We start from the raw sequence: 25,063 nt of genomic DNA, 5'->3' as shown, positions 1-25,063 counted from the left end.
GACCAGAGACTTACTGTCCAAGTTTTTGAAATAATTTCCTGTCCAGTGTGACAATTTGAGAAGATGAACAAATGATTAAAGAAAAATGACAAATACTCTTTTAAGTATCAGTAGAAGATATAAAAATGAGTCATGAGAAGTAATTTTTCATAGAGAACCAGAAAATGGTGTCAAGCAAATGAGAATGCAAGCAAGTTGGTACATTAAGAAAGGAAATCACCTTATTCACTCCAAGAGAAACTGTGATTGCTGGAAGTTTGAGAAAGCATGAAGATAGTAGATGTTCCTGAGGAAGGGAGGCGTTTCGTTACCTTGTTCACAATTGCACAAAAGGTGGAAAATTGCAGTAGAAAAAAGAGAAATGCAGAAACCAAAAAAAAAAAAAAAGTAAATATTCTCTGAAATGTAAGACATTTAAAAAGAAACCCTGAGAATTAAAAGTCGAAATGGCATGTTAGTATTGAAGACGTTACAAGTAAAAGTAGAATTAGTGTTAGGAATAGTCTATTATATGTGCAAACTACTACTTCTCTATATATCAATTTAAGATTATTTAGTTAATGGGAAAATTGATTATGTTGAATAAAATAATTTAAAAACATGCTTCTCATTGAAATAAGGCTTATCTCTAATCATTATTTCACTAAGCTACACTGTTCAAAATCCACTGGTTGGAGAGCTATGTCCAGGCTGCATCACCAACCTACCTTGAAGTGACTAGCTCCCTTATGCAATTACACAGATACAATAGGAAGGGACTGACTGCCTTTGGGCAGCTGCAGGTTAAAAACCTAATCAAAACAAGCACTGTGGGGAAAACATTTGATGAAACCACACTTTAGAATCATTTGTCTCTGGGCTAGTGCTTAACTACATTTATTCTAACATAATTTGATGGGTTTCTTCCTTTTTCTTACAGAGCCTTCTTTAAAAGGGCAGGCTAAAGAGCTATAAAATTTTCCTTTAAAACACCTAGAAAAAGCAAGTGTTGATATAGTTTAATCAGAAAACCTAAAAGGTTATGTTTTTCTTTCTTATTGTATGCCTGAGACTTGGTTTTGGCATTGCCCAAGGCAAACAGAAGATGAGTAGTCAACTGCAGGGATAAATTTAACAATGCTGCTAATTACCCATATCATCTACTTATGACTAATGACAATAGGCTTAAAAAAAGATACCAGTTAAAGTAATACATGTATCCAGCAGAATCTAATAAACAAACTTTAAAGGCAAATAGTTTGATTTATTCATGTTTTAAAATTACTACATTTTTCCTGTTCATATTTTACCTTAAATAAAGTTGGTAACATGCAAATTATAAATGGATAAAGCTAGAGAAATATTAGTTTATAATTTTTTTCGTTAAAAATTGCTTTGTCTTCTATTTTGTGGGCAAAAACCTTATAAGATTAACATGATACCAAGTCCCTCAACCCCATGTTTAATATACAAGCCTATCTACTTAAGACTGTAATGACAAGCATATTTTGGTGCACTCAAAACCTTGTATCCAACCATCGAAGATAAAATTATTTCTATGAATCATAAAATTTAGAAGCTTATAGATTCGGTTACTTTATAACGGAAAAAAGGAAATATGAAAGTACAGAAGGCAGTAGAGAGCATGGAAAATATCTAAAGCAATCAAATTGATATAGCTAGCAATTGGTAGGGGAGAGAGGTGAGAAGGATGGGAGATAATGAGCTGAAACAGTATGAAATTTCCACATTCCTTTGCAGTCATCTAGAGAGCTTTGACACCGGCTCAGTTAGCAGTATGTCAAAGAGGCCAATGCATAAATGTCCATCTCAACAGCCATGACATTAGGATTCAACTTTATTTTTGTCTAACCCAGTTCACAGTGTTATTTTCCTCAGAACCAATGGGTGTACGTGACTGTCAGCATTTCAATAGTAATCATGATTGTCACTGTTGTTATTATAAAGATAAATTACATTTTCCAAAAATTTCAAAGTGCTTTCTCTGGGAATTTTGCTCAGGTAGCTGACAGTCTTCCTTTTCCTGTCTTCCACTCTGAAAGAGCTCCCTTCATAATGGAGTATTTCTTTTTGTTTGTGCAGACATCCCATACTAGGCTTCACCTTGTTGTTGGGTCCCTTCCCATTGGATTATAGTGTCCCTATGTCTAGTAGGCAAAGTCAAGCCTCCCTTTTGATTGTTGTGGTTTACATGGGAAAACTTATATGTGGAAATTCCTCCATTGGAAATGGGAAGTGGTATTTATTACTTGGCCAAAAAGTCTAGATGTATTTTACTGACTGAGAGATAGCCCAACAATTGTGTTCAGAGGGGAACACAATTTTTTGAAATACCCCAAATCCTAAACTTTAAATTTTCTTCGAAGTGTTATCCTGCTGCTCCACTGTTCAGTGCTCAATAGTAGTTTCATAATATACTGGCAGCACTATGGCAGTGCAGCTTTGTTGAGTTATAAGCAACAGAAAAGACCTATGATCCTTAATGATGGAATTTTAGCTAAAAAAATTAAGCATATTGCTGAAAATATAGCTGAGGAATATATAACTTAACCATATCCTTGATTTAAATTACTTAGGGAACCTATTTCTGAAGACAGCAGAATTCCTTTTTAGCCTCACCTTTTAAAAAATAATTTATTTTTTATTTTTTGATTACAGTTGGCATCCAACATTATATTAGTTTCAGGTATACAACCCAGTGATTAGACATTGTATAACTTACAAAGTGATCATCCTGATAAATCTAGTACCTATCTGACACCATACATAGTTATTAGAATATTATTGACTATATTCCCTATGCTGTACTTTACATCCCATAACTATTCTGTACTTTTCAATCCCTTCACCTTTTTGAAGATAGCATAATTCTTTACAATGCTACTGCCAAGGCAGAACTTGGCTATTGTGGCTTCAGGAGGTAGTGATGCAGACACTGAAATACCTCAGTTGTCTTAAATCAAGCCGTATCATTTAGTCTACTATTCTGATTTATATCACATGAATCCACTTTATAACTTAATCAGAGTGAGACTCCTTATGACTGGAGCCTCCTTTGATTCATCCCTGATTTACCAACACCTAGTATAGTAGCTAACTTATAGTGGGCCCTCAGGGAATGGAAGTCACCAGAAGGCTGCTTCTGTAATTGTTACATGTAAATGTCTTAGCTGCTTTCTCTAAAGTCATGGAGATATTTTCACTACCCACTGCTCAATTCCCTTCATGTTGGCAAGACCAACATGAGGATAGCACTGTGAGCCTACTTGCCATAGGCATTTCTGGCAGTGTGTACTAAGTACCAAGATGCTTACTGGTTGGTGGTCAAAGAACCTTCTATTTATAGGTAGGGACACATCCTTTATCCCATTAGGGAGTGTGTCAGGTGTGAGGCCAAACTAGTGTAAAATAATATTTTACTTCTCTTTAAAATGAGGCCAATGCCTTAACAAGGGATATTGAACAAAGTAGTAAGTCACCCAGATGGCAGACTGTTGGTCATTAAGATATTCTTTCTCCTTTATCTTAGAAGTGGGCTCTGTCTCTTTGATATAGCCAAATAGGGTCTTATGTAAACATGTGACTTATCAGAATAACCATGGCTGCCATGTTTTAGTTGGCCTTTATGCATTCATATGCACTACTTTGCTCTTGCATTTTCTCACATGAAAAAAAAAGTAGCAGCACTGCTGAGTGCCCACAACATTCTGTCTCATCTGCAACTCTCAAAATCACATAGTGTCTGAAACCATTTAGTCTTTCAGACATTGCATATAAAGAGAGATGTTCATCATTAGGTGGTTCAACATGTTCATTGGTTCAATGAAGGTAAGAATGAATGAATGAATGAATGAATGTGATTATGGAAATTCTCCTCATCATTCTAGCACATCAGCATGCCAAGCTACAGCACAGACACTAGAATTCTTCCACCCATGGCAAACAAAGTTCATGCTGAACCCCTAGCAACATTCTATGCTTGCTATGTAAATAGGGCTGCAGTCCCAGAATTGCATGCTTTCAACAGAAGTTAGGAATGTTCTAGTCTTTATCTGTGACTGCTTTGTAGAATTCCTCCATTTAATTTATATAAAAGTCACCATCAGCCAGTATCTAATTTTTTTATGTCTGTTAGTAGCTCTCATCACCTAAGTAATTTTTTTAAAGAAAGGGCCTAAAGAGGAGGATAAGATAATATGTTTGAAAGTTTGGATTTCTGAAGATTTTTGTAACGTCTATAGAGCATGAAGCTGGGTGTGAGCCATTATTTAGTATGCGCTCCACTACCCCAAATAAGAAAAACATTTAGGAGCACCCCAAAGTATACTTCCAAATAAGGAGAATGGAAGAACAACTCAAGAGATTCTTCCCAGACAAATTCTCTATTATAACAAGTCCCCAAACCATTTATTATTGTGACATTTTTTAATTGGCTTTATTCAAATTGCCACTTGAGCCATTTTGGGAGGAACCTATTATATCAATCTGTTTTACCCCTGTTCAACTGGTATTAAGGTAAAAATCATATAAGTAAATGTCACTTTCCCATCCTAAGACTAAATGCCAGGCTGAAGGAAGTTAGTCAGGGGTCTACTGGAAAGATTAAAGAGCAGACCAAGGCAGTCTTAGCTAGGTTAACATTATTGTGTCCAGTTCTACCCATAAGGCATGCAGAAGCAGGGAATTAAAGCAAGTTCTAACCACTTAACTGTACACTGACTGGCCTTGTATACCAAGAATCAATGTGGCTTTTGCCACTGGTAGTCTATTTGCTTTTGATTGGGGCCAATACTGAGTTGTAACAATGATGCTCCTCTTTTATATATCTAATCACTGAAGATATTCCCACTATAATTATTTTAGTTCCTTCTGTCTGTATGATGACAACCACTGGATTCTATCAATTCAACAGGCCAGAAAAAAATATTGAGACAAACCAGCACTGTGGCTAAACTAATCGGCAAATTTGATCAAATAGGTCAGGAGATATAGCTTAGACTATTACATGAAAATGTTGCCCCGGGGGGGAGGGCTTCAAGATATAGTTGGTGTCAATATGATAGAAACGGGGTTTTGTTTGGCAAAATGAGAGTGTTGGCAGTAATGACATATTTAATTAACGTGTTGGTCAAAATTTGCCAGATTTCCTCCCAGGCTAATCTATCCCTTTCACTGTAAAGACTTTTATAGAAATGTTCAAAGATATCAGACAATGCAGGACCAAGCAATTAGGCTGCCAGAGGGCAATAACTTCTCATTTCCACAAAAGGTTACAATTTAAGCAGTAACAATAAAAACACACTTATAAAACAATCTTGAATTTTTACAAGTGTGTTCAGGAGGGTAAGGATGTAGAAATCACATCCAGAAAATTTTCTTTGGTTCAATTATACTGCTGGACAGACAGGGCTAGAAGCAACTCAGAGATTAAGCAGCACTATAATTAAAGGAACGGGAAAGTTTTGAAAAAGGCAATAGGGATTACCAACTGAAAAAAAAAAATCTGCGAACAACCCACAGTGAAATATCTAAGGTTAAAGCTGGAATGTTGGTGTGGAAATTCCTGGTGTGAAAATTCTAGGCTAAAGAAAAAAAATCATTTTTCCATTTAAAATTCCATATGGAGCATATGTAATACTCCATATGGATTGCTAAAGGTCACATAGAACACTATTAAGGAAACTACTTACCACCTGTATTGGATAACGAAGTTTTTACTATACTTTTTATGCAGAAGAGGAAATTAAGTGATGAACCTGTAAGGAGGGGTTTAACATGCTGTAACTAATGCAATTTTCTAAATAAGATTTTTATTTCATGGTAGATATTGAAGCCCCTTCCAAAAATCAGTTTGTAATATAAACGTAGTTCTTACCCTGGCACTTCTTCTTCTTACATTCTTTAATACTATCAGGAGAATCTCAGGGAAAAGGCTGATAAATATTAGAAGAACTATGGCCAACCATGTGGATACAGAAGACAGCATTTGAGCAAATACAAAATACATTCTCTGTTGTTTGAGAAAAGGCCTAGAGTGGAAAGAAAATACATAATGGAAAAACAAATCAGTTCCTGTCCTATGAAACAGAAGTGTAATTAAAACTGTCTTTTGTATTTAAAAGGAATTTTCCTTATTCACATTATAAAAGTAAAGTTCTTTATAACATTCTAAAGTAATAAACAGATTTCATTTATCAAACATTTGAAAAGTAATTATAATAAAAAAGATAATAAAAAGCACTTGACTTTAAAACAACCAAGCAATCAACTTTAAAGCTGCTAACTGGAAAATATTTATTTACATTAGAAAATACTGGAGCTCCAAAGATATGCAAGAAAAACGTTAGTTAATTTTTGTGTTAAATAGCATTTTATTTACTTGGCTGTTTTATTAATATGAGAGTAGATTTGTGCTCTATGTTCAAATTTTAAAATACATTCTTATAATCCCCCCCAATCCCTATGTAAATACAAAAAGAACTGTAGAGCTTATCTCTCTCAAATGGGATGACTCTACAATTCTCATCCACAAATATATACTGAGTACTACTGTGAGTCAAATAGGTTGACAAGACAGCAGAATATTGCTAAAAGGACATAAGTGTTGCAGCCCAAAAATCCAGGAGGACCCCTCATTCTGATGTTGGATTTCATTCCAAGTCATCCACTGAACTGTTGGGTAACTACTGAGAAGCACAGCAAGTTTTATTCTTCTGCCTGAGCTAAAGCACAGAACGGCTAATCAAGGTCGGGATTCACAGATTATTCTTGGATTAGTCAGATAACTGGTTGGTCCCATTTATTAGGTCACACATAGTGCTCACTGAAGATAAACTGGATTCTCCTTTAAAAATTGATATTTATGCTCTCTTATGAAACATGATAAAATCAAGCTTGTGGCTCTATATATGAGGACCAGACTGAGGAATAAAAAGTGAGAACAGTGAGGTGGAGAAATTTATAAGGCTTGGGTTAACAGGCTTTCTAGGGTCCCTGCTATACAGAAAAAAACTTCCTCAGAGCTCTACCCCCACTCTAGTTTTGAAAAGCATCCTAATTTTTAGACAGTTAACTGAGCCTTAAGTTCCAGCAGACAACTGACAGCTAGCCACAGAGCATTCCTTTGCATAGTACCTATAATACTCATGATTAATATCTCTAGATTTTTCTTTTTTACCTGGGCATCTATGGAGCTTTGCAGGGGAGCAGTAAAAAAAACAGAAGATATTACTGGACTGAGTTTGGGGCTCAGAAATCATCATTCTTACTGCCCACTCCCCCAAAAAGGAGTGCACTACAATGCCTTAAGGTTGAACATGTCCAGAGATATTAGCTGCAACTAGCATTCAGCTGAAGTTTCACATGGTTTCTAGTCACAATTTGCTGGTTATTTTACAGTATAAATTTTACATTCATGTAGTAGCTTAGACAGTTCTACTTAAGGACAACACTATAGGCAAGAAAATAAAAGATCAATATTTCATATTTAGTAAGTACCTCTAATGAATTGAAACAGACATGGTGATGTCTTAATCACATAAAGGATTTATTTAAATCAATAAGGATAAGAGTTAGAAAGTGGTTTTCGAGACATTTTATTCTTATGGAAATTTTGCATAATTAGCTCAGATGCTGATTACACAGATTCATAGAATTATGGTACTGTAAGAATTATAGTTGCATATTATATTTGGCTAATCAACTTTGATTCATTTGTTTTGTTTTGTTTTTAAATAGACTTCCTTCAGCTTCACCACTTCAGTAATTACCTATATAGGCACCAAATATATGCTGTAATTACATATTTTGGAGCAGTACTTCCCTAAGTGATTGGGTTTTTTCATATTTTTACTTCTTAAAGCCTTTATTTTGAAAAGCTTTTCAAAACAGTAAGAATTTCTTCTAATTAAGTCTCAAGGGACAAAAACATGGTCCTTACATCTCTGTGATAACATGGAATGTTTTGTATATATGATTTTGCTCAAACCAGTGAAAATACATACTCCTAGAATCTTTATGGCTTACTCCAGCCATGTTCTCTGCTGCTGACATCATTATCAGGGGAAGCCACATTAATTATACTTTTAAAAGTTTTGATTCTATAAGATGGCATGTCCTCAATATTAAATACTAGCCAGTAACACTGCTAATTTCAGGGAGATTTCAAATGCAAAATACTTCACAAGTTACTCAAAAAACCTCCCTTCTGGTAGTCCCCGGTCAAATCTTTCAACTTGAAAGTGTGTAAACACCTTTCTGTGAAGTGAAACTAATTTCTAGCATAACCTCCCATGTGATTTATAGTGGAAGTACTCATCCTGTAAAGATTCTACACAAAATAGCTACATTATTATCTATTTGGGCCCTATTCTCTCTTTATGGTATATAGCTATCATTCATGTCACTACAGATGTATTCAGGGTATAGAATATATACCACTCAATACTCAGAGGGTTATATCTTAAAATCACCATCTCATTGTGTTGTTGTGTGTGGGTTTTTTTTTGGGGGGGGGGGAACATATACAATGTGTATATATATATATATATATATATGTATATATACATATACCTATTTTCCTATTTACATATTACTCACATATATACAGCTGCTTACCAAATAATTCCTCCCCAGAAGAATGAGAAAAATACATAAAAGGCTAAAGAACCCCATATCACAAAGTGATTTATCCATGTCCAGAAACGAGTATCCAAGGCAAGCTGAAAAGATATAACACAAGAGATTTCATGATGAGTACAGACAGCACCAAGCTATAATACACTATGGTACCTGATAACTTGTATACAATATGATACGTACGGGAGCACCTAGCTTGGGCCAGGCTTCCAGGAAAGAATGGAACTAAAATGAGAACAGAGTCTAAGATATTCAAAGAGCTAGGGTATGAAAGTGCTCAACTCTGTCCTAAGTCCTCTAGACTCCAGAGTACAGGTGTAGTGATGAGGTCAAGCAAGCAAGTATGGGGCTACAGATGTCTCACTAGTGAAAGAAGGGCAAAGAATGAGGTAATAATAACATCTAGGAGTCTGGAGCCCCAAGTCCTCAGGTAGTGGTGGCCAGGGAGATGATGGCAAAAGGAGAAGGCTAGCTGGTGGAGGCAGGTATACTAAAAACAGGAGAGGGAAGGGGTAGCTAGGAAGGGTAAACAAACTACACAAAGAATCTTGATAGCTCAAGCACAACAAAGACAGGGGTTGAAGGGGCTTACTAAATACAAAGGAAACTAGCTCTATATGCCTGCATCATGTAGCAATGGATCATGGGTCTGACTATGTAGTGTGCCTTTCAATTGGAAAATCCTTACCTATTCAATTAAATTAATAACATTTTCAGTTGCCCTAGATCCGTGGTCGGCAAACTGCGGCTCTCGGGCCACATGCGGCTCTTTGGCCCCTTGAGTGTAGCTCTTCCTAAGCCTTAGGAGTACCCTAATTAAGTTAATAATAATGTACCTACCTATATAGTTTAAGTTTAAAAAATCTGGCTCTCAAAAGAAATTTTAATCGTTGTACTATTGATATTTGGCTCTGTTGACTAATGAGTTTGCCGACCACTGCCCTAGACTAAAATCCTTCATGTTTCTGCCAGGGCTGATTGTTTCCATAGATTGTGGAACTGGGATTTTCAAATGCAATCTAAAAACAAGGGAGTATAGTCTGCTTCACTTGCTTATAATTTCTGGGTCACATGAATTAATATCCAGGGCACTGAATTATTATTATTTTTAAAATATATTTTACTGATTTTTTACAGAGAGGAAGGGAGAGGGATAGAGAGTTAGAAACATCGATGAGAGAGAAACATCAATCAGCTGCCTCCTGCACACCTCCTACTGGGGATGTACCTGCAACCAAGGTACCTGCACTTGACTGGAATTGAACCTGGGACCCTTCAGTCCGCAGGCTGACGCTCTATCCACTGAGTCAAACCGGTTAGGGACAGGGCAGTGGTCGGCAAACTCATTAGTCAACAGAGCCAAATATCAACAGTACAACAATTGAAATTTCTTTTGAGAGCCAAATTTTTTAATCTTAAACTATATAGGTAGGTACATTGTTATTAACTTAATTAGGGTACTCCTAAGCTGGTCTTTGCTAAAAACGTCCCCAATCTGATTGAGGTACGTTCGCTGAGGTCGGCCCCTTCCAACTCTCCCATCCACACTCGTCTTGTATACTTGTTTCAGATAGATGAGTGTGGATGGGAGAGTTGGAAGGGGCCAACCTCAGCGAACGTACCTCAAAACAATGAACCTCCGCCGCACTTCCTATCCCGCGGCCCCCCTGCGCTGCGTCTCCTATCGCCCGACCAACCAACACCCCCCACTTCTTCTGAAGCCACTTCTTCAAAATAGACTCGCCCAGGCCGAAAACCGACTTCTGTCCATGGGCCACGAAGTTTCAATCGCACTGTATGTGCGCACCCGCACGTGGTATTTTGTGGAAGAGCCACATTCAAGGGGCCAAAGAGCCACATGTGGCTCGCGAGCCGAAGTTTGCCGACCAGTGGGCCAGGGCATTGAATTATTAAAAAGGAGGTGGTATCTCAGTTTTGATACTTGTTGTGACACCATGGTCCTTAGCTCTCTGTTAGTTTCACACTCATAAACAGGATGTTGATAACATTGTTAATGTAGCCCAGTCCTGAATGCACATCCTCTGGGCTGTCAGAGATAATGTTACAATAATATCCATCCAAAGAAAAGGGAGTGGATGTCTTTTGAAGGATTAGTGAAAGATGTTGCAGTAAGGCCAACTCTAACTATGAAGGGCACCTGAAAGCCCTGGGACCACACACAAGGCCAGGTGGGAAAAAGGGTGAGGAGGCTTCTATTTCAAATCATGACCCTGTAAATCATAGTAATAAAAAACAACTGACATTTATTGTACTGAGCACATTCTAGGTGCCAGCGTCCATTGCAAGTGCTTTATGTATCATTAGTTGACTTCTCACAAAATATCCTAAGAGAGGTAGGTGCTACTTTTATCTCCATTTTATAAAAGAGGAAATAGAGATACTGAGAAACCAAATCACTTGTCCAAGGTTATACCCTGCTATTAAGTGGCTAAACTGAGATGAATTGTAACATTTTTGGTAGTCCCAAAATATCGCTGAAATAGTAGATGCAAACATATGTTAGTTCTTTTTGGTATAAAAAATTAACCAGGAATTAATTTTAGAGGGGAAATGATTAGAAGTCTATTACATTTCTTAATTCTAGTTCTGACTACTGGGCATACTGGAATTAATTTAAAGGCACTCATTCTTGGACCACATGTGAGGTGTTTATTACTGGAACCATTAAAAGAATTGGATTATTTTTTCAACTATAAGACAGTCCCAATTCATGAGCCTTAAGGGTAGCATTTATCAAGGCTTCAGAACCATTATTACATGGCTGCCAATGATTTTGCCTAAACAACCCTTCTTGTATATTATCTGCTATATATTTTTATGCATTTGATCACTAATATAAATTTCAGTGATAAATACATTATATAAAATTTCACACTACCAAGTTATTTTGCATAGGGATCTTGCTGAACTATCTTAAGTACTCAGATTCATTTAAGGCCTGGCATTCTTAAACAAATATAAAACTTTAAAAAATATTCAAGTACTTAACATGGAAAAACACACACACACACAGTCTGATTATATACCACTTATAACATCTTGAAAATAGCTGGAAAGAAGGAACAGATTTCCGACATAAGTATGGTGTATGAATTAAAAACAAACAAACAACAAAATAAAGAGGATAGACAACATACAGTAAAAAATGAATCACAAATAGTATACAAATGCCTAAATCTCTAATATCATACATATTTTAGTAAGCATTCATCTTGGATGACAACCATAATAAAATTAAAGATTAAAAGACAAAAAAGAAGTATTAGTACAAGACTAGAAATCATTATAAAAATGGTGTTAAACATACTTGAATAAATAAAAATCTAACCTTCAGAGTTACAGTGAATACTAAGATTGTAAAAACAACGGTTCCAAAAGTCCAGTTTCCATACACCTGAAAAAAAATTAATAATTACATGTACCAAGAATACACAAGCCTGCAAAAAAAGAAAAGTCAAATATAATCTTGTGTATAACTGCAAAAAAGTATTGTATAAATTGTTTGGGGAATATCAAGTTAAAGGATCAGGCCAAATTGCTAGATTTAATTGTGACTGTAAATTTTCTTGGTCAGGGAAACCACATTTGTGGTTGGTAGCACTTATTTCCATTATTCCAAGCAGCATGAAACAGGGAAAACACTGCTATGATAAAGGCAGAAAAAAACACTATTTCACTAACAATGTTCCTCAAAACAAGTCACTGCATGACTCATATCTCTAAAGAGATTGATATGGGCTTTTTCTATAATATAAAACAAAAGCTCTGAACTAAGGACTAATATGCAGACAAATGGACTCACACTTTAAAAACAGTCTAATTTTTGGCTGTAAACATTAGAGCTGTTAGCATGTGCACATCAAAGAAAAGCGGATACCATGTATAAATCCAAATGATGGCAATGAATGGCACATATGCTTACCAAATGCTGTCAAGATCTGAATGCATAACATTAAAACAGAAAATGAAATGTAAAAGGTTTCCAAAAATAAAAACAAAAAATTAAGGTTAATAGAAGCAAAAAAAAAAAAAGAATTTGATCAAATCATACATGGGCATCATGTTTAACTGCTGATAACAGTTCTTACACTTACTGTAACTTTAGCAAACATTTAGGAAGGTGACATATATAGTAAAATCTAATTAATCTGGACATCATGGACTGAACATGGGTGATGGATTGGACGTAGGCTGTGTTGAGGCTCCCCATGCACCACCTGAAGAATTTGCTGAGCAAAAGAACCATGTCAATGGGACTGCAGAATATCCACCTACTCTGCAGCACATTTTTTAAAAAGCAAGAGTCAGCTCTATATAATTTATGTGCCAAATAAAAAGTGAAAGTCACAAAATCATTCATAAAGCTAAAGACTTGAGAAATCATAAAACTGAATTCCTTCTTCTTACTGATGGGCAAAGTTGACTTGGAAAGCTGAAGTGACTTGCCCAAGGACACGCAGAGAGATTAAGTAGGGCACGCTTTTTGGTAAGTGCTACATGAACCTACTCTAAAGTACTAGATTTGTATTTCCTCAAAAGTTAATAGTGATTAATAAGTTTAATGGATTCATACTAAACTGACTTGTCAATCCAAATTAGAGAGGTTTTGACTATAATACCTAATTTAAAGTATCATTCAAACCCACTGAGCCGATCACTTCCCTAACAGATACTGATTCTAGGTTCTAGACACAGTCGTTGTACTCAGTAAATTCTTTTTGAACCTTAGCTTTGCTTCACATTATGATGATAAATAATGAATTACCATAAAAGAGGAAGCCCAGAAATATCAAACACAGTGAAAGCAGCATACAAGTTGGTTTGATTTTCCACTGTGTGGCTGTAGGAAGACATCATTCCATTCTCTTCCACAGCAGACAGGGCAAAATCATTCCAATGCCGGGGCTAAACTATTTGGTGCTTGCTGGGAAGGCAATGGCAGGATCAGTGTAGCCTTTCAGGAAAATACTATGCTACCATGTGGAAGGGAAGGAGGAAGAGAAGGGAATTCCAAATGTCAGTTACCCCCTTGAACTCTAAGCATGGAAGGCCACTATGAATAAGAACTGAGTGGGTCTAGACTTTCCTTTTAAAACAGAAAAAGCCTTGCTCAAATCCAAGTACAGTGGCCCAAAGTCTGAGGTCCCAAGAACTTTGTTCATCCAATAAAAATTACAGCCAAGTTAAGTTAAGCTTCCAAACGTTTTGCACATAAGCTCTCTAGTTAGTCATACACATAGGAAGTGATTTTATACTTCAACACTTCTACTGTTCTAAAGAAGTTGTGAGAATTAATCTACCTTTAAAAAATTGCAAAATGATTACAGCTAGAATATGTGTATACTTGATCCAGTGCTCATGGAAAAAAGATAAGCCATACTTATAGTACCAAAAGAACAATGTCATTTTTTTACCTTTGCATTTTCTTCTAGGGATGAATTCTGAAAAAGAAAATAAGTCCCAAAGAAGAATACTATCCCTTCAAATGCAGCCAGAAATGTCCAATATAAGAAGGGGCCCCACTGCAGCATGGCATTGCCAGAAATTTTCCTATTGAGAAATGGGGGGAAAATGCAGGTTAATGAATCTCTGTAGTCTGTTTATTTAAAGTTATGGTAAATTGCCAAAAGTGCACATGGGGTTTGACCCTGTTATAATGAAAGGAGCTAGCTCTGAGGGACTGAAAGGCTTTCAGTAAAAGGTCAGACTGAACCACAGGTTTATTTTTATGCAATCACCTCCTGATTGAGGTAATGAAGTAAACTGTCCAAGCATTTCTACGTTAAAATTCTGGTCACCTGACAGCAATAATATAATCAATAATAATTAGCTCCCATTTATTGAGCACTTATTATATGTCAGAAAAGTAGGTTAGAAGATATATATATATATATATATATATATATATATATATATATATTCCATTTTTATCCACATAAAAACCACATGAGATAGGTATTTTTATCACTCCTATCTGTAAATGATAAGGAGCCTCAAAAGATATACCAAACTTTGATGCACATTGGAATCACCTGGGGATCTTTGAAAACACTGATGCCTGGCTCCCAACCTCAGTCTGATTTAATTGGTATAAGACTAAGCTGGGCATCAGGATATTTTTAAAGCTCCTCAGGTGATTTTACCATGCAGTAAAGTTTGGGAACCACCAGTGTAGCAGCACATCAGAGTTCACTCATTTATTAAGGGACAGAGCTAGTATACAATTCTAGATTTACTTGACCTAAATCATATGCTCTCAACCAAGATACTTCTGCTTCCCAACTACAATTGTTAAAATGTTTCTTTTAATCAAGATTTCTTCCTGGGAGCTTAACCGTTTTTGGTCTTGGGATGCCCTTTATACTTTTTTAGTTGAGTCAAATAACATGTTTGAAGCTGTACAGTCATGATTTGATAAATGGGATGTGGACAGAGCAAAAGTTTAAAATCTGTCAAAAATAGTACAATCTTCTTAGTACAAGTCAGAATATTACTAACATACTATGATGTCCCTGCCTATCTTCCCACAGTGTATAATGTAACTCCAGAGAAGGTATGGAAACACAGGGACTACCTTCTGCCTCACTCAGCCCATGACAGTGACTCTCAAAAGCCTCATTGGCTGGCAGTTGCTGGGCAATTCTTGCAAGGATCTTTAGGGAGGTGCCTCCCCTGTAGAGTAATCTACAGTGACAGGCCAAGAGCAGTGTCTCATCAGAGCACACAAAGAAAACTGAATTTTGGGCTGGTCAACAGGTATGCCATGGCTTTCATTTCTGCATCAGATGTGGCAAGTATACCCTCTATGCCAGTAGTTCTCAACCTTAGCTGCACATTAGAATCACCTGGGAATCTTTTTAAAATCCTGATTTCTGGGCCTCATCCTCCGGAAATTCTGTTTCTTTGTTATGGGGTGGGGCCACAACATTAGTAACAAAGAAACAGAATTTCCGGAGGATGAAGCCCAGAAATCAGGATTTTAAATAGATTCCCAGGTGATTCTAATGTGCAGCCAAGGTTGAGAACCATGCTCTATGCAAAATGGTTCATTACCTACACCTGCTGTTCAGTAAGTAAAACTTCAGAAAACCCTTACAATAATTTGTGCTCAACAGTTTTCTTTAAGTTTTCAACATTCTTAATGTATGAAAGTGCTCAGCACAGCCCAGAAGTAAAGTGGAAGAGAGTGTTAGAATAAGATCAATAGCTACAATCTATGAACACTTACTATGTTCCAGTCACTGTTTTAAGTTCTTTTATGTGTTGTCACTCATCTAACCCTCATAAAACCACTGCAGATTAGGTGTTCTTGTTGCCCAGATTTTACTGAAGATGAAATTGAGGCTCATTTCAGTTAAGTAACCTGTGCAGGTCACACAATTAGTGAGTGGCAAAGCCAGAACTGGAACTCAGACAATTAGCTTGAGCACTTGCTGGGGCTGCATGGGAGGGATTCTGCGCACTGCTCCCCAAACTCCACTCCAATCAGAGCAAGAGCACTATTGGGCTTCACTTTTGTTGTTTGTCATAAGACAGAATACACTGTTGGCTCAGTGTTTGAGAATGATCATCCTGCTGGGAAGAGCACAGGGCTGATTATCAGGAGGACTGAATTCTAATCTTAGTTTGGCTTCTAGTTATACCCTGTGTTCTTAGGCAAGTCATTTCTGGGTCCTGGTTCTTCATTTTTTTTTTAAATGAGAGCATGGGAGATGATACTCTGTAAGATTTCAACCAAGGTTTCTATGATTCCCTCTAGATCTAACTATCCCTTTGCAACAAATACAGGAAAAGAAAAACGTTAAATGATGCCATCAATGCAATCAGCAAACTCTAGATCAGGGGAAATCTATAAGATAAATGATCCCATATCATCAGCAAATAAATTGCCAGGTTAACCTACAGATTAAAAGAGACTCAAGAAAAAAAAAAGAGAAACTCAAGAAGCATATTAACCAACGGCAACATATGGACTTTATATCCTCATTAAAACAAGCCTGCAATTCAAAGAAATGAGTCAGTTGGAAAAATCTGAACATTGGCCGAATATGTGATATTATGAACTTGTAAAATTTTAAGGTATGATAGGGTACTGTTATTTTTAAGTCCTTATCATTAAGACAAACATACTGAAATAACTATTTTAGACAATGCTTAATATTTGCTCCAAAATAAGTCTCTGGTGGAGCAGAGATGGTTATTAATGAAAGAGAACTGGCTCTGTATGGATAATTGGTGAAGCTGAGTGGTAAGGACAGGGAAGTTCACCGTATTAATAGTATTTTTTTGCTACTTCTGTGCATGTTTGAAAATTCCCATAATAAATACCTTTAAAATGATGATGATATATTTTATAAATCTGGTTAGGTCTAATAATTAAGGTGAGTTTTATGAGTCATACTGGTTAAAAAAATCCCTTAATTTGTACACCTTCACTTCATACAAATAAGCCACACAAGTCTATGTACTGCACTTGACATCCACTATTTAGCAATGCTTATAATCTGCTGTAAATTAACATCTTTATCCTTAGCTTTAAGGCTTAACTTATAAAAATCCAATTAAGTCATAGGTTAAGCAACTGGGGCTAGTGCTAAGTCCCCATCCATACAGAAACACATGCATTTCCAACTGACACAAAATGGATATAATGGCTTGATGAATTAATTCCTTCAACAAACAGTTTTCGAATGGGCCTAACAAAGGGAGAGAGAAGCTATGCTTCAGGGGCAGTTTACAAGATAAGTCCTAACAATATCATCAGTTCAATCTATTATAGGTAGAAATCAATGTTCTAAACTAATAAAAATCTTTGTGTGAGGCTTTTTTTTTGTAGTTAAAATATCGTGTCTTCCTCTAAGACTCCAGAACTCTATGACAATGTAGATGCAAGTTTTAGGAATTAATGATTTTTAACTAAATGGCTCAAACACATTCAAGTACAGTACCTACACCTAGGAAATATATGATTTTCCTGGTGAATGCCAGAGAATCATGTGATCAAACCAGGTGGGCAGTCTGTGTCTTTCCCTTCTTCATACAAAGTGAAACCCACAACTTTGTAAGTCTGAGGAAATCTTAACTGCAATGTTTAACTTACATATACAATCGTGGATCTGAAGTCAGAGTGTCAATGTTGACGTGCTGTTCCAGTAGACTGTAGGCTAGGATGGGCAAGGATGTGAAGCAGATATTGTACATTGTAAGGTAAGCAGCATCATACAGTGGCTGAAATGACAAACAATGAAAGAGAAAAAAATGTACTGAACAATCATCTTTAAGAAGTTGTGTTGGAAAAAATCACAAGCTAAAACAAGACAGTTTGAAAAAGGAGTTAAAAATGTTTTAAATATGTTTTTGTTTTTAAATTACAGTTGACAATATTATATTAGTTTCAGGTGTATAATCCTGTGATTAGATATTTATATAACTTACAAAGTGATCCCCCCTGATAAATCAAGTACCCACCTGGCACCATGCATAATTCCAATATTATTGACTGTATTCCCTAAACTGTACTTTACCTCCCATGACTATTCTTTAACTACCAATTTGTGCTTCTTAATCCCTTCAGCCATCCTGTCCTAACACCCCCAAAATATGGCAACTGTCATAATGTTCTCTGTATCTATGAATTTGTTTCTATTCTGCTTGTTTATTTTGGTTTTTAGATGCCACATATAGTGATCATCTGGCAGTTGTCTTTCTCTGACTTATTTCACTGAGCATAATACCCTCTAGGTCTACCGATGTTGTTGTAGATGGCAAGACTTCATGCTTTTTTATGGATGAATCATATTCCAGTGTGTGTGTGTGTGTGTGTGTGTGTGTGTGTGTGTGTATGTGTGATTGTAGTTGTTTCTATAAATTGGCTATTGCAAATAATGCTACAATGAACGTGTGGATGTATATGTCTTCTTTCTTTTTTTATTGTATATGTCTTTTTGATTTAGTGTTTTAGGTTTCTTTAGATAAAGAAGTGGAGTCGCTGGGTCCTTCTTTGTTTCTTGTTATAGTCTTTGTTTTAAAGCCTATTTTGACCGGTATAAGTTATTGCTATCCCAACTTTTTGTTTGTTTCAATTCACATTAGATCGCTGTAGCTTGAAAAAAAGTAAAGCGGCCCCTGACATTATCGAGTTGACCTGTCACTTATAGCTAGGCATAGGTGTTCTCCTGCCAAACATGCACAATTTCATAGAAATGCAACATCAAACAAGGCCATTCTGTGACTATGATGGATCAAAACAAAAACAAGACCACTCCACAATCACATCTGAACACAGACAGAGCATGAATATTTTTCAAATCATAAATAATGACCAACACCCCCATTCTGGCTAATATGAGTAACTGTTGCTTCTTGACCGATAACAGGGTTAGCCTCCTTCTAGTCTTCATTCCTTCTGGGTAAGATTTACTAAAATGCCCGGTCATAAAATTAAGGATCTTCTTAAATCCTTCCCAAATTACCTAACTCAATCCAAATCTTATAAGACCTTTCTAATACTCTCTTCCTGAGAAGCCCCACTGTTCTTCATGGTGTATATTCTTTGTCATTGCATCCGGTATTAAAGAAAATTTGATCAACTACAAATGTGTTCCTGGTGGTGTTTGGCTAGAGGGCTTTGACAACCTTCAGCTCTTACGACAGCACTTGGCATATAAAAAGCATTCAATAAATACTGGATGAATGACTGAGTAGATAATGGAAGCCACAGCACATTTGGAAAAGAATGATCTGATATTGTAAATTTTCCTTTATGGAAAAAAATTAAGGTATTATCTGATCCTCATTTTAATGAATATACTTACTGAGTTCAGTATTTTTCTACACAGTGCTAGATGTTTTCATACAACCATTACCTGTGGCCTGAATGAATAATATCCCATATTTATCTGTACTTTCACACATATAAATGTTATTTTAATTAAAATGTATTTAAATGTAACATAAATTAATACAATTATGCATTTTCAAACAATAGTTATAAAGATTCACTTACTATCATAATGGGAGTTGCCTCAAAAACGTTGAGAACAACTTGAATAGAACATTGGTTCATTCATTAGTTGACTTCAAAAACATTTACTGAGTGCTTACTAAGTGACAAGCACTGGGGACAAAGAAGATTAGTACCCTGTCAGCTGAGGCACTCAAATTGCAGAGAGGGAGGCAGGGTGGTGAGAGTACAAAGAGTTGGGGGAGCCTAGAGGAAGGGACAACTCTTACCTATTGTAGAAACAAAGCAAGATAATGTGCATGCAAAATTCTCAATGAACATGGAGATACTTCTCATATACAAAGATTTAAACTCAGTAAAAATATTTTACTGAATTCTCAAGGGAGAGTACTAGTCTGTTGATATACAATTACCCATTTTTGCTAATGAAAAAATTGAAAAAAAAATCTTCCGATTGATTGGTGTATAATTTAGTCTTGAATTTCATTCAAACAAAAGAAGCATCAGGGGAGAAGGTGGGGTGGAAAGAGATTAACCAAAGAATTTATATGCATATGCATAACCCAAGGACACAGACAATGGTGCGGTAGGCCTGACGTGGAAGGGGTCAATGAGGGGGGGAATGGAACATCTGTAATACTTTCAACAATAGAGATAAATGAAAATAAAATCTACTTTTGAGCCCTGGCTGGCGTGGCTCCTTGGTTGAGCCTCGACCTATGAACCAGGAGGTCATGGTTCGATTCCCGGTCAGGGCACATGCCCGGGTTGCGGGCTGGATCCCCAGTGGGGGGCATGCAAGAGGCAGCCAATCCATGATTCTCTCTCATCATGGATGTTTCTCTTTCTCTCTCCCTCTCCCTTCCTCTCTGAAATCAATAAATATATATATATATTTTTAAAAAATCTACTTTTGTTCCATTATGGTAGTTTGAGGTTACATGAAAGAGAATTGTAATTCTTAGATGCATAATTAGAGAAGAGAGAATGTCCTTAAAACAACAGCTTTACTTGATAATATTATTTGTTAAACCTGTTGTAAATGTTTTATTTATTTATTTATTCATTCATTCATTCATTCATTCATTTATTTATAAGAAAAGTAGTACATACATCTATTAACACTTTTCTGCTTTATTCTCATGTTTGATGTATTTTGCAGAAAAAGTCTTATCCCCTTTAATATATAAATCTCTAGTGAGAACCAGGTTTTAGAAAGAAGATATAAAAAGCATTATCTTAGGAAGGGACTTGAGCTTTGAAAATTTTCTTCAGTGTAAACCTTGAATCTTGGAATTGGATTTAGAAGTTCTGGGTTTCCTCTTGTCCCCTAGTTACTTACTGTTAAACGTTTTATTTTCATGACCAGTACTACTCTAGCTTTGCTAAAGAAAGACCTGCTTTTTGCTAAAGAATCAGAATCCTGGTCCCACTTCTACTTCTCCATAGCACAACCCTCCAAATTTCAGGCTTGCAGAGAACACCTGATGTGGACCTAAGTTGAAAAAGGTTCCAAAAATATTTGCAACAAAGGTTGCTACATTCAGCGCAGAGCACTAGGCCAAATTCAAAACTAAAGATGTTATACACCAGGTCACCACCTCAGAAACCTTCCGTTTACTTTAAGACATCCATATAGCTCCTTCCCTTATATCCTTCACATTTCCACCTAAAGGTCACATCATCAGAGAGAACTTTCAAAATCATCTTCTCTAATAGTGGCCCTCTTCCCCAGTCACTCTATCCATTTGTTATCCTTTTTCACCCCCTTCAGAGCATTTATCAGCAACTGATAATATGTTTATCTGAATGTAGTCTGTCTTTCCCCCAGCATTATGGGGGTAAGATTTTTGATCATTGTTGTATCCCCAGCACTTAGCCGGGCACATACTAGACACCCAAGATATATTTGTTAAGTGAATGAGCATACTAGTTGAACAACTAACGAAGCCAAACATCAACTCCTATGAAAATCTAAGCAGTTAAGGTAACCTTAACAGACCCCAGACAGCCCACAGTCTGAATCTCAGCTGACCTTATTAGGAGTAAGTCCTTCCTTTCTTCAAAAAATTTGTGCTTTCATAAACATGTTTTAAAAAGATAACAAAGCAACAGGCTCCTTCCAAAATAAAAAACAATGTTTTAACCAGATTAAGCCAATTTCCCTTTAGTATTTTGCAACAAAATTTGAAATGTTTTTTAATACTTGCATTCATCTAAGTGAGGAATTAGAAACATTTGGATCAATAGTAATTTCAATGTTCAAGAAAAGCAGACTCATCAGAATCCATAAAACTCTCTGTAGCTAAAACTGTAAGTTTTGAATACAAGAAAGTTGATAGCACTTCCTACAGCTAGATGATTAATTCATAAAGCAATCTGCTTAACTGGCCCTATGTGGCTGATGACATGGCAGTACCGATGTAAGTAAGAGACAGCATACCAAATGGTAAAGAGGTAAGTTCAAGACAAAGAGAGCAGTCATTTCCCTTTGACAGAATACATTCGCTTAAAAATTCTGCCAAGAAATTAGAAAAAAAAATCACTTCCTACCATGAGGAATTAAACATACCTTAAAATTTAGAAACTCAATCTGTAATACCTGTGGTGACGTTACCAGTAGTTCAGCTTGGCAAAATCACTGAACTGCTCACAGATTACCTATGAAAATTTCTGAGTCACTGAGCATTATAGTTCCTATATTTAGCTGCACTTCCACTAGAAACAATGCAAAATCCATTTCAGTTGTTAAAACAAACTGACAAATGTGTCTGCTTATCCTGCCACTTAAATATCAAGTTAACATATATCATATTCTTTATGCAATAAATGTTCAGAAGACAATAGAGGGTAAAAAATGTAGAGTTACTCAAGTAATCCAAGGTTTTATCCAGGAATCACAGCTTCGTGGCCAGCTTACTAGTAAAGGTCAACGTTTCTCTAGAAAACCAATCTGAGAAACTGCAAAGGTGTGAGATATTATTTGATAAAATATTACACTATAACATTTTAGGATTATTGGAAAATATTGCATACACTGATACAAGGAAAAAACCCCAGAATATTCTTTTAAAGGTTATCTCAATTCTAATCAGATATATTAAAGAATTTTCAAAACAAAGTAACAAGAACACTGTTAAAGCAAAAACGCAAACATTTGCTATTGTCAAAATGCAAGCCAAGATTAACAGTTGAGTAAAAAACAACAACCCTCCTTTTACTTCGGACATACCTCTCCATACCTATAATCCAATACATAAAAAGGCAAATTATTAATAGCAAATGTAAAGTACATGACAACAAATAACTAGGGGAACAAACCTGTTGTGAGAATCCGCAGAAGAACTGGTACAAAAATTGTGGCAAAATGAAACAAAGGTTCTGGGGGGGGAAATGGAGAAAAGCGTTAATGTTTTCAATTAATCAAATTTTTAAACTAAAACAGGAAACTATTACATACAGTCAGTCCTAAGCCCTTCTAACATCAGAAGGCAATAAGTCTGTATTCTAGAGTTGTAAGTGAATAACCCCAAAATAAATGACTAATTCATATTAATAAGAACTTTTGCCCTACCAAGGCAGAAGAGAGATCTCACTTTATAAAAACCTGTTGCTAGTCTTCTGTGTGAAGAAATTAAATCACACAATACAAGTACCTAATAGTACTGCATCTTAAATGCCAATTAGATTTGCAAAATCATAAAGTAGAATGACATAAAGCTGTAAGTATATGCAGGGCAGGACAAAAGGTTTACAGTTGTTCGTATGGGAAAAGACATGAAGGTTATGATTATTACAATAGCTTTATTAACTGTTTCATGTACTCACAACTATAAACCTACTTTTGCCCACCCTGTATTTTAAATCAATTAATGCCAATAAGAGTCAGGAAATTATTACAGTGTATGTTGACACTAACAGTATCAGCTAATGTTTTACTGCCTTTACCACTGCTTCATCAAACAATTGACATATTAATATTGATCATTTACTATATGCAAAGATGGCACTGTGGATGACATACACAAAAAAACCCAAACGAAACTTCTTATTCCTAAGGGACTTATAATTTAATTGGGAGAATATGAAATACAGGTTTAAAAAATTCAAGCAGAGAATTTAAATAGGGCAGGCTGTGACATTATCTGAGTGCTGCTTGTCATCTTCTTGTGTTTTCTCTGGATTTCCCTTTGGGCAGCACCTTCAAGAGTCCATTTTTGAGACGTCAAAAAACCAGTCTACTTCCTTCTGTCACACATTCTCACTTAGATAATTTTCTATACTGGGAGACCTGAGGCTGTTTTTAAAAATCCAGTGCATCCTCAAAGGATGAGCATCTGCCACAGCTGAGGATATTCAGGTGAGTATACTACAGGCTCTGGAGGATGTTCGTAAAGAAAAGTGCTATACATGTTTTGAATAACTCATAGAGCATCAGAGTACATGCCATAGCTCCAAGGGGCTCATCACCTGGAAGGGCAACACTCAATTGTATGTATCAATTCTAGTAGAATGCAAAATGTACGTAGCATTTCTAGTCATACTTTTTCTTTTTTATTGAAATGAATGGTGTGCTATTGGTTAATACAATTATATAGGTTTTAGGTGCACAATTCTATAATACATCAAATGTACACTGTATTGTGCGGTCACCACTCCAAGTCAAGTCTCCTTTCCTCACCATTTATCCCCTCTATACCCTCTAAATTGTGAGGTCGGAGGAGGCAGTGATTGATGGGGATTATGGGATAGTTTGTGGGAAGAGGAGGTGTGACTTTCCTACTAGGATGTGATTTCCATGAGAACAGGGACTTAGTCTGTTTTATTCCATTATGAATTCTCAGGGCCTAAAACAGTGCTTGGCATAGGGTAACACATTCAAACATTTGTTGATTGAACAAATAAAGAATCAGCATCTGAACTAGGTGCTAAAGATGAATAGGATATGTTAATAGCAGGAACCAAGATAAGGCCTTCTGTATTTTAAACAGATAACAAGACAGGGTGAGACTGTGGGGTGCCTTAAAAGCCAGACTAATCCTTAGACAATGGAGAGTAAAGTTTCTGGGGTACAGTTGAAAAGTGGCATTTTCCAAACATTAATCTGGCTGAATTATGCAAGGTAGACTGCATGGAGAAACAGAAATAAGAAGATCTGTCACTGAAGTACTCCAGGGGTGAGGCAATAGCAAATTGAAGATGCAGGAGAAGGGCTTCTTAGCTCAGCCAAAGAGGGCCAGAAGTATTAGAAATCATTTTGGGATGAACAAAATAAAGTGACAAGTAAAATAGATCGGGAGACATGGAAGCATGGAATAGACTGATGAATCTCAGAAGGAAGGGGAGAGGGGGGGCCTGGAAAAGATTAACCAAAAACTTATATGCATATATGCTAACCCATAGACACAGACAATAGTGTGGTAGCCCCGGGGGGGGGGGGGG

General features: G+C 36.2%; 1 protein-coding gene across 8 annotated transcripts in view; it reads right to left on the bottom strand.

Moving 5' to 3' along the window:
• ATP11C (ATPase phospholipid transporting 11C) overlaps nt 1-25,063 on the bottom strand; it is a 202,689-nt gene that overhangs the window by 6,211 nt on the left and 171,415 nt on the right. For 2 of the 8 annotated variants that reach the window (XM_023757568.1, XM_023757559.1), the window contains 7 exons: nt 22,943-23,002; nt 17,759-17,886; nt 14,073-14,208; nt 11,987-12,052; nt 8,617-8,720; nt 5,876-6,029; nt 221-286 (listed from right to left, as the gene is read on the bottom strand). In XM_023757568.1, coding sequence (XP_023613336.1) covers nt 221-286; nt 5,876-6,029; nt 8,617-8,720; nt 11,987-12,052; nt 14,073-14,208; nt 17,759-17,886; nt 22,943-23,002 — 714 coding nt within the window. Of the gene's footprint in view, nt 1-220; nt 312-5,875; nt 6,030-8,616; nt 8,721-11,986; nt 12,053-14,072; nt 14,209-17,758; nt 17,887-22,942; nt 23,003-25,063 lie in introns of those variants that run through there. The other 6 variants (XM_023757593.1, XM_023757562.1, XM_023757571.1 and 3 more) reach the window with 5 other exon arrangements.

Source organism: Myotis lucifugus, unplaced genomic scaffold, assembly GCF_000147115.1.
Source record: "Myotis lucifugus unplaced genomic scaffold, Myoluc2.0 scaffold_2, whole genome shotgun sequence".
Classification (NCBI taxonomy): Eukaryota; Metazoa; Chordata; class Mammalia; order Chiroptera; family Vespertilionidae; genus Myotis; species Myotis lucifugus.
The sequence above is the reverse complement of the archived record's forward strand: the minus strand, read 5'-3'. Positions and strand labels throughout refer to the sequence as shown.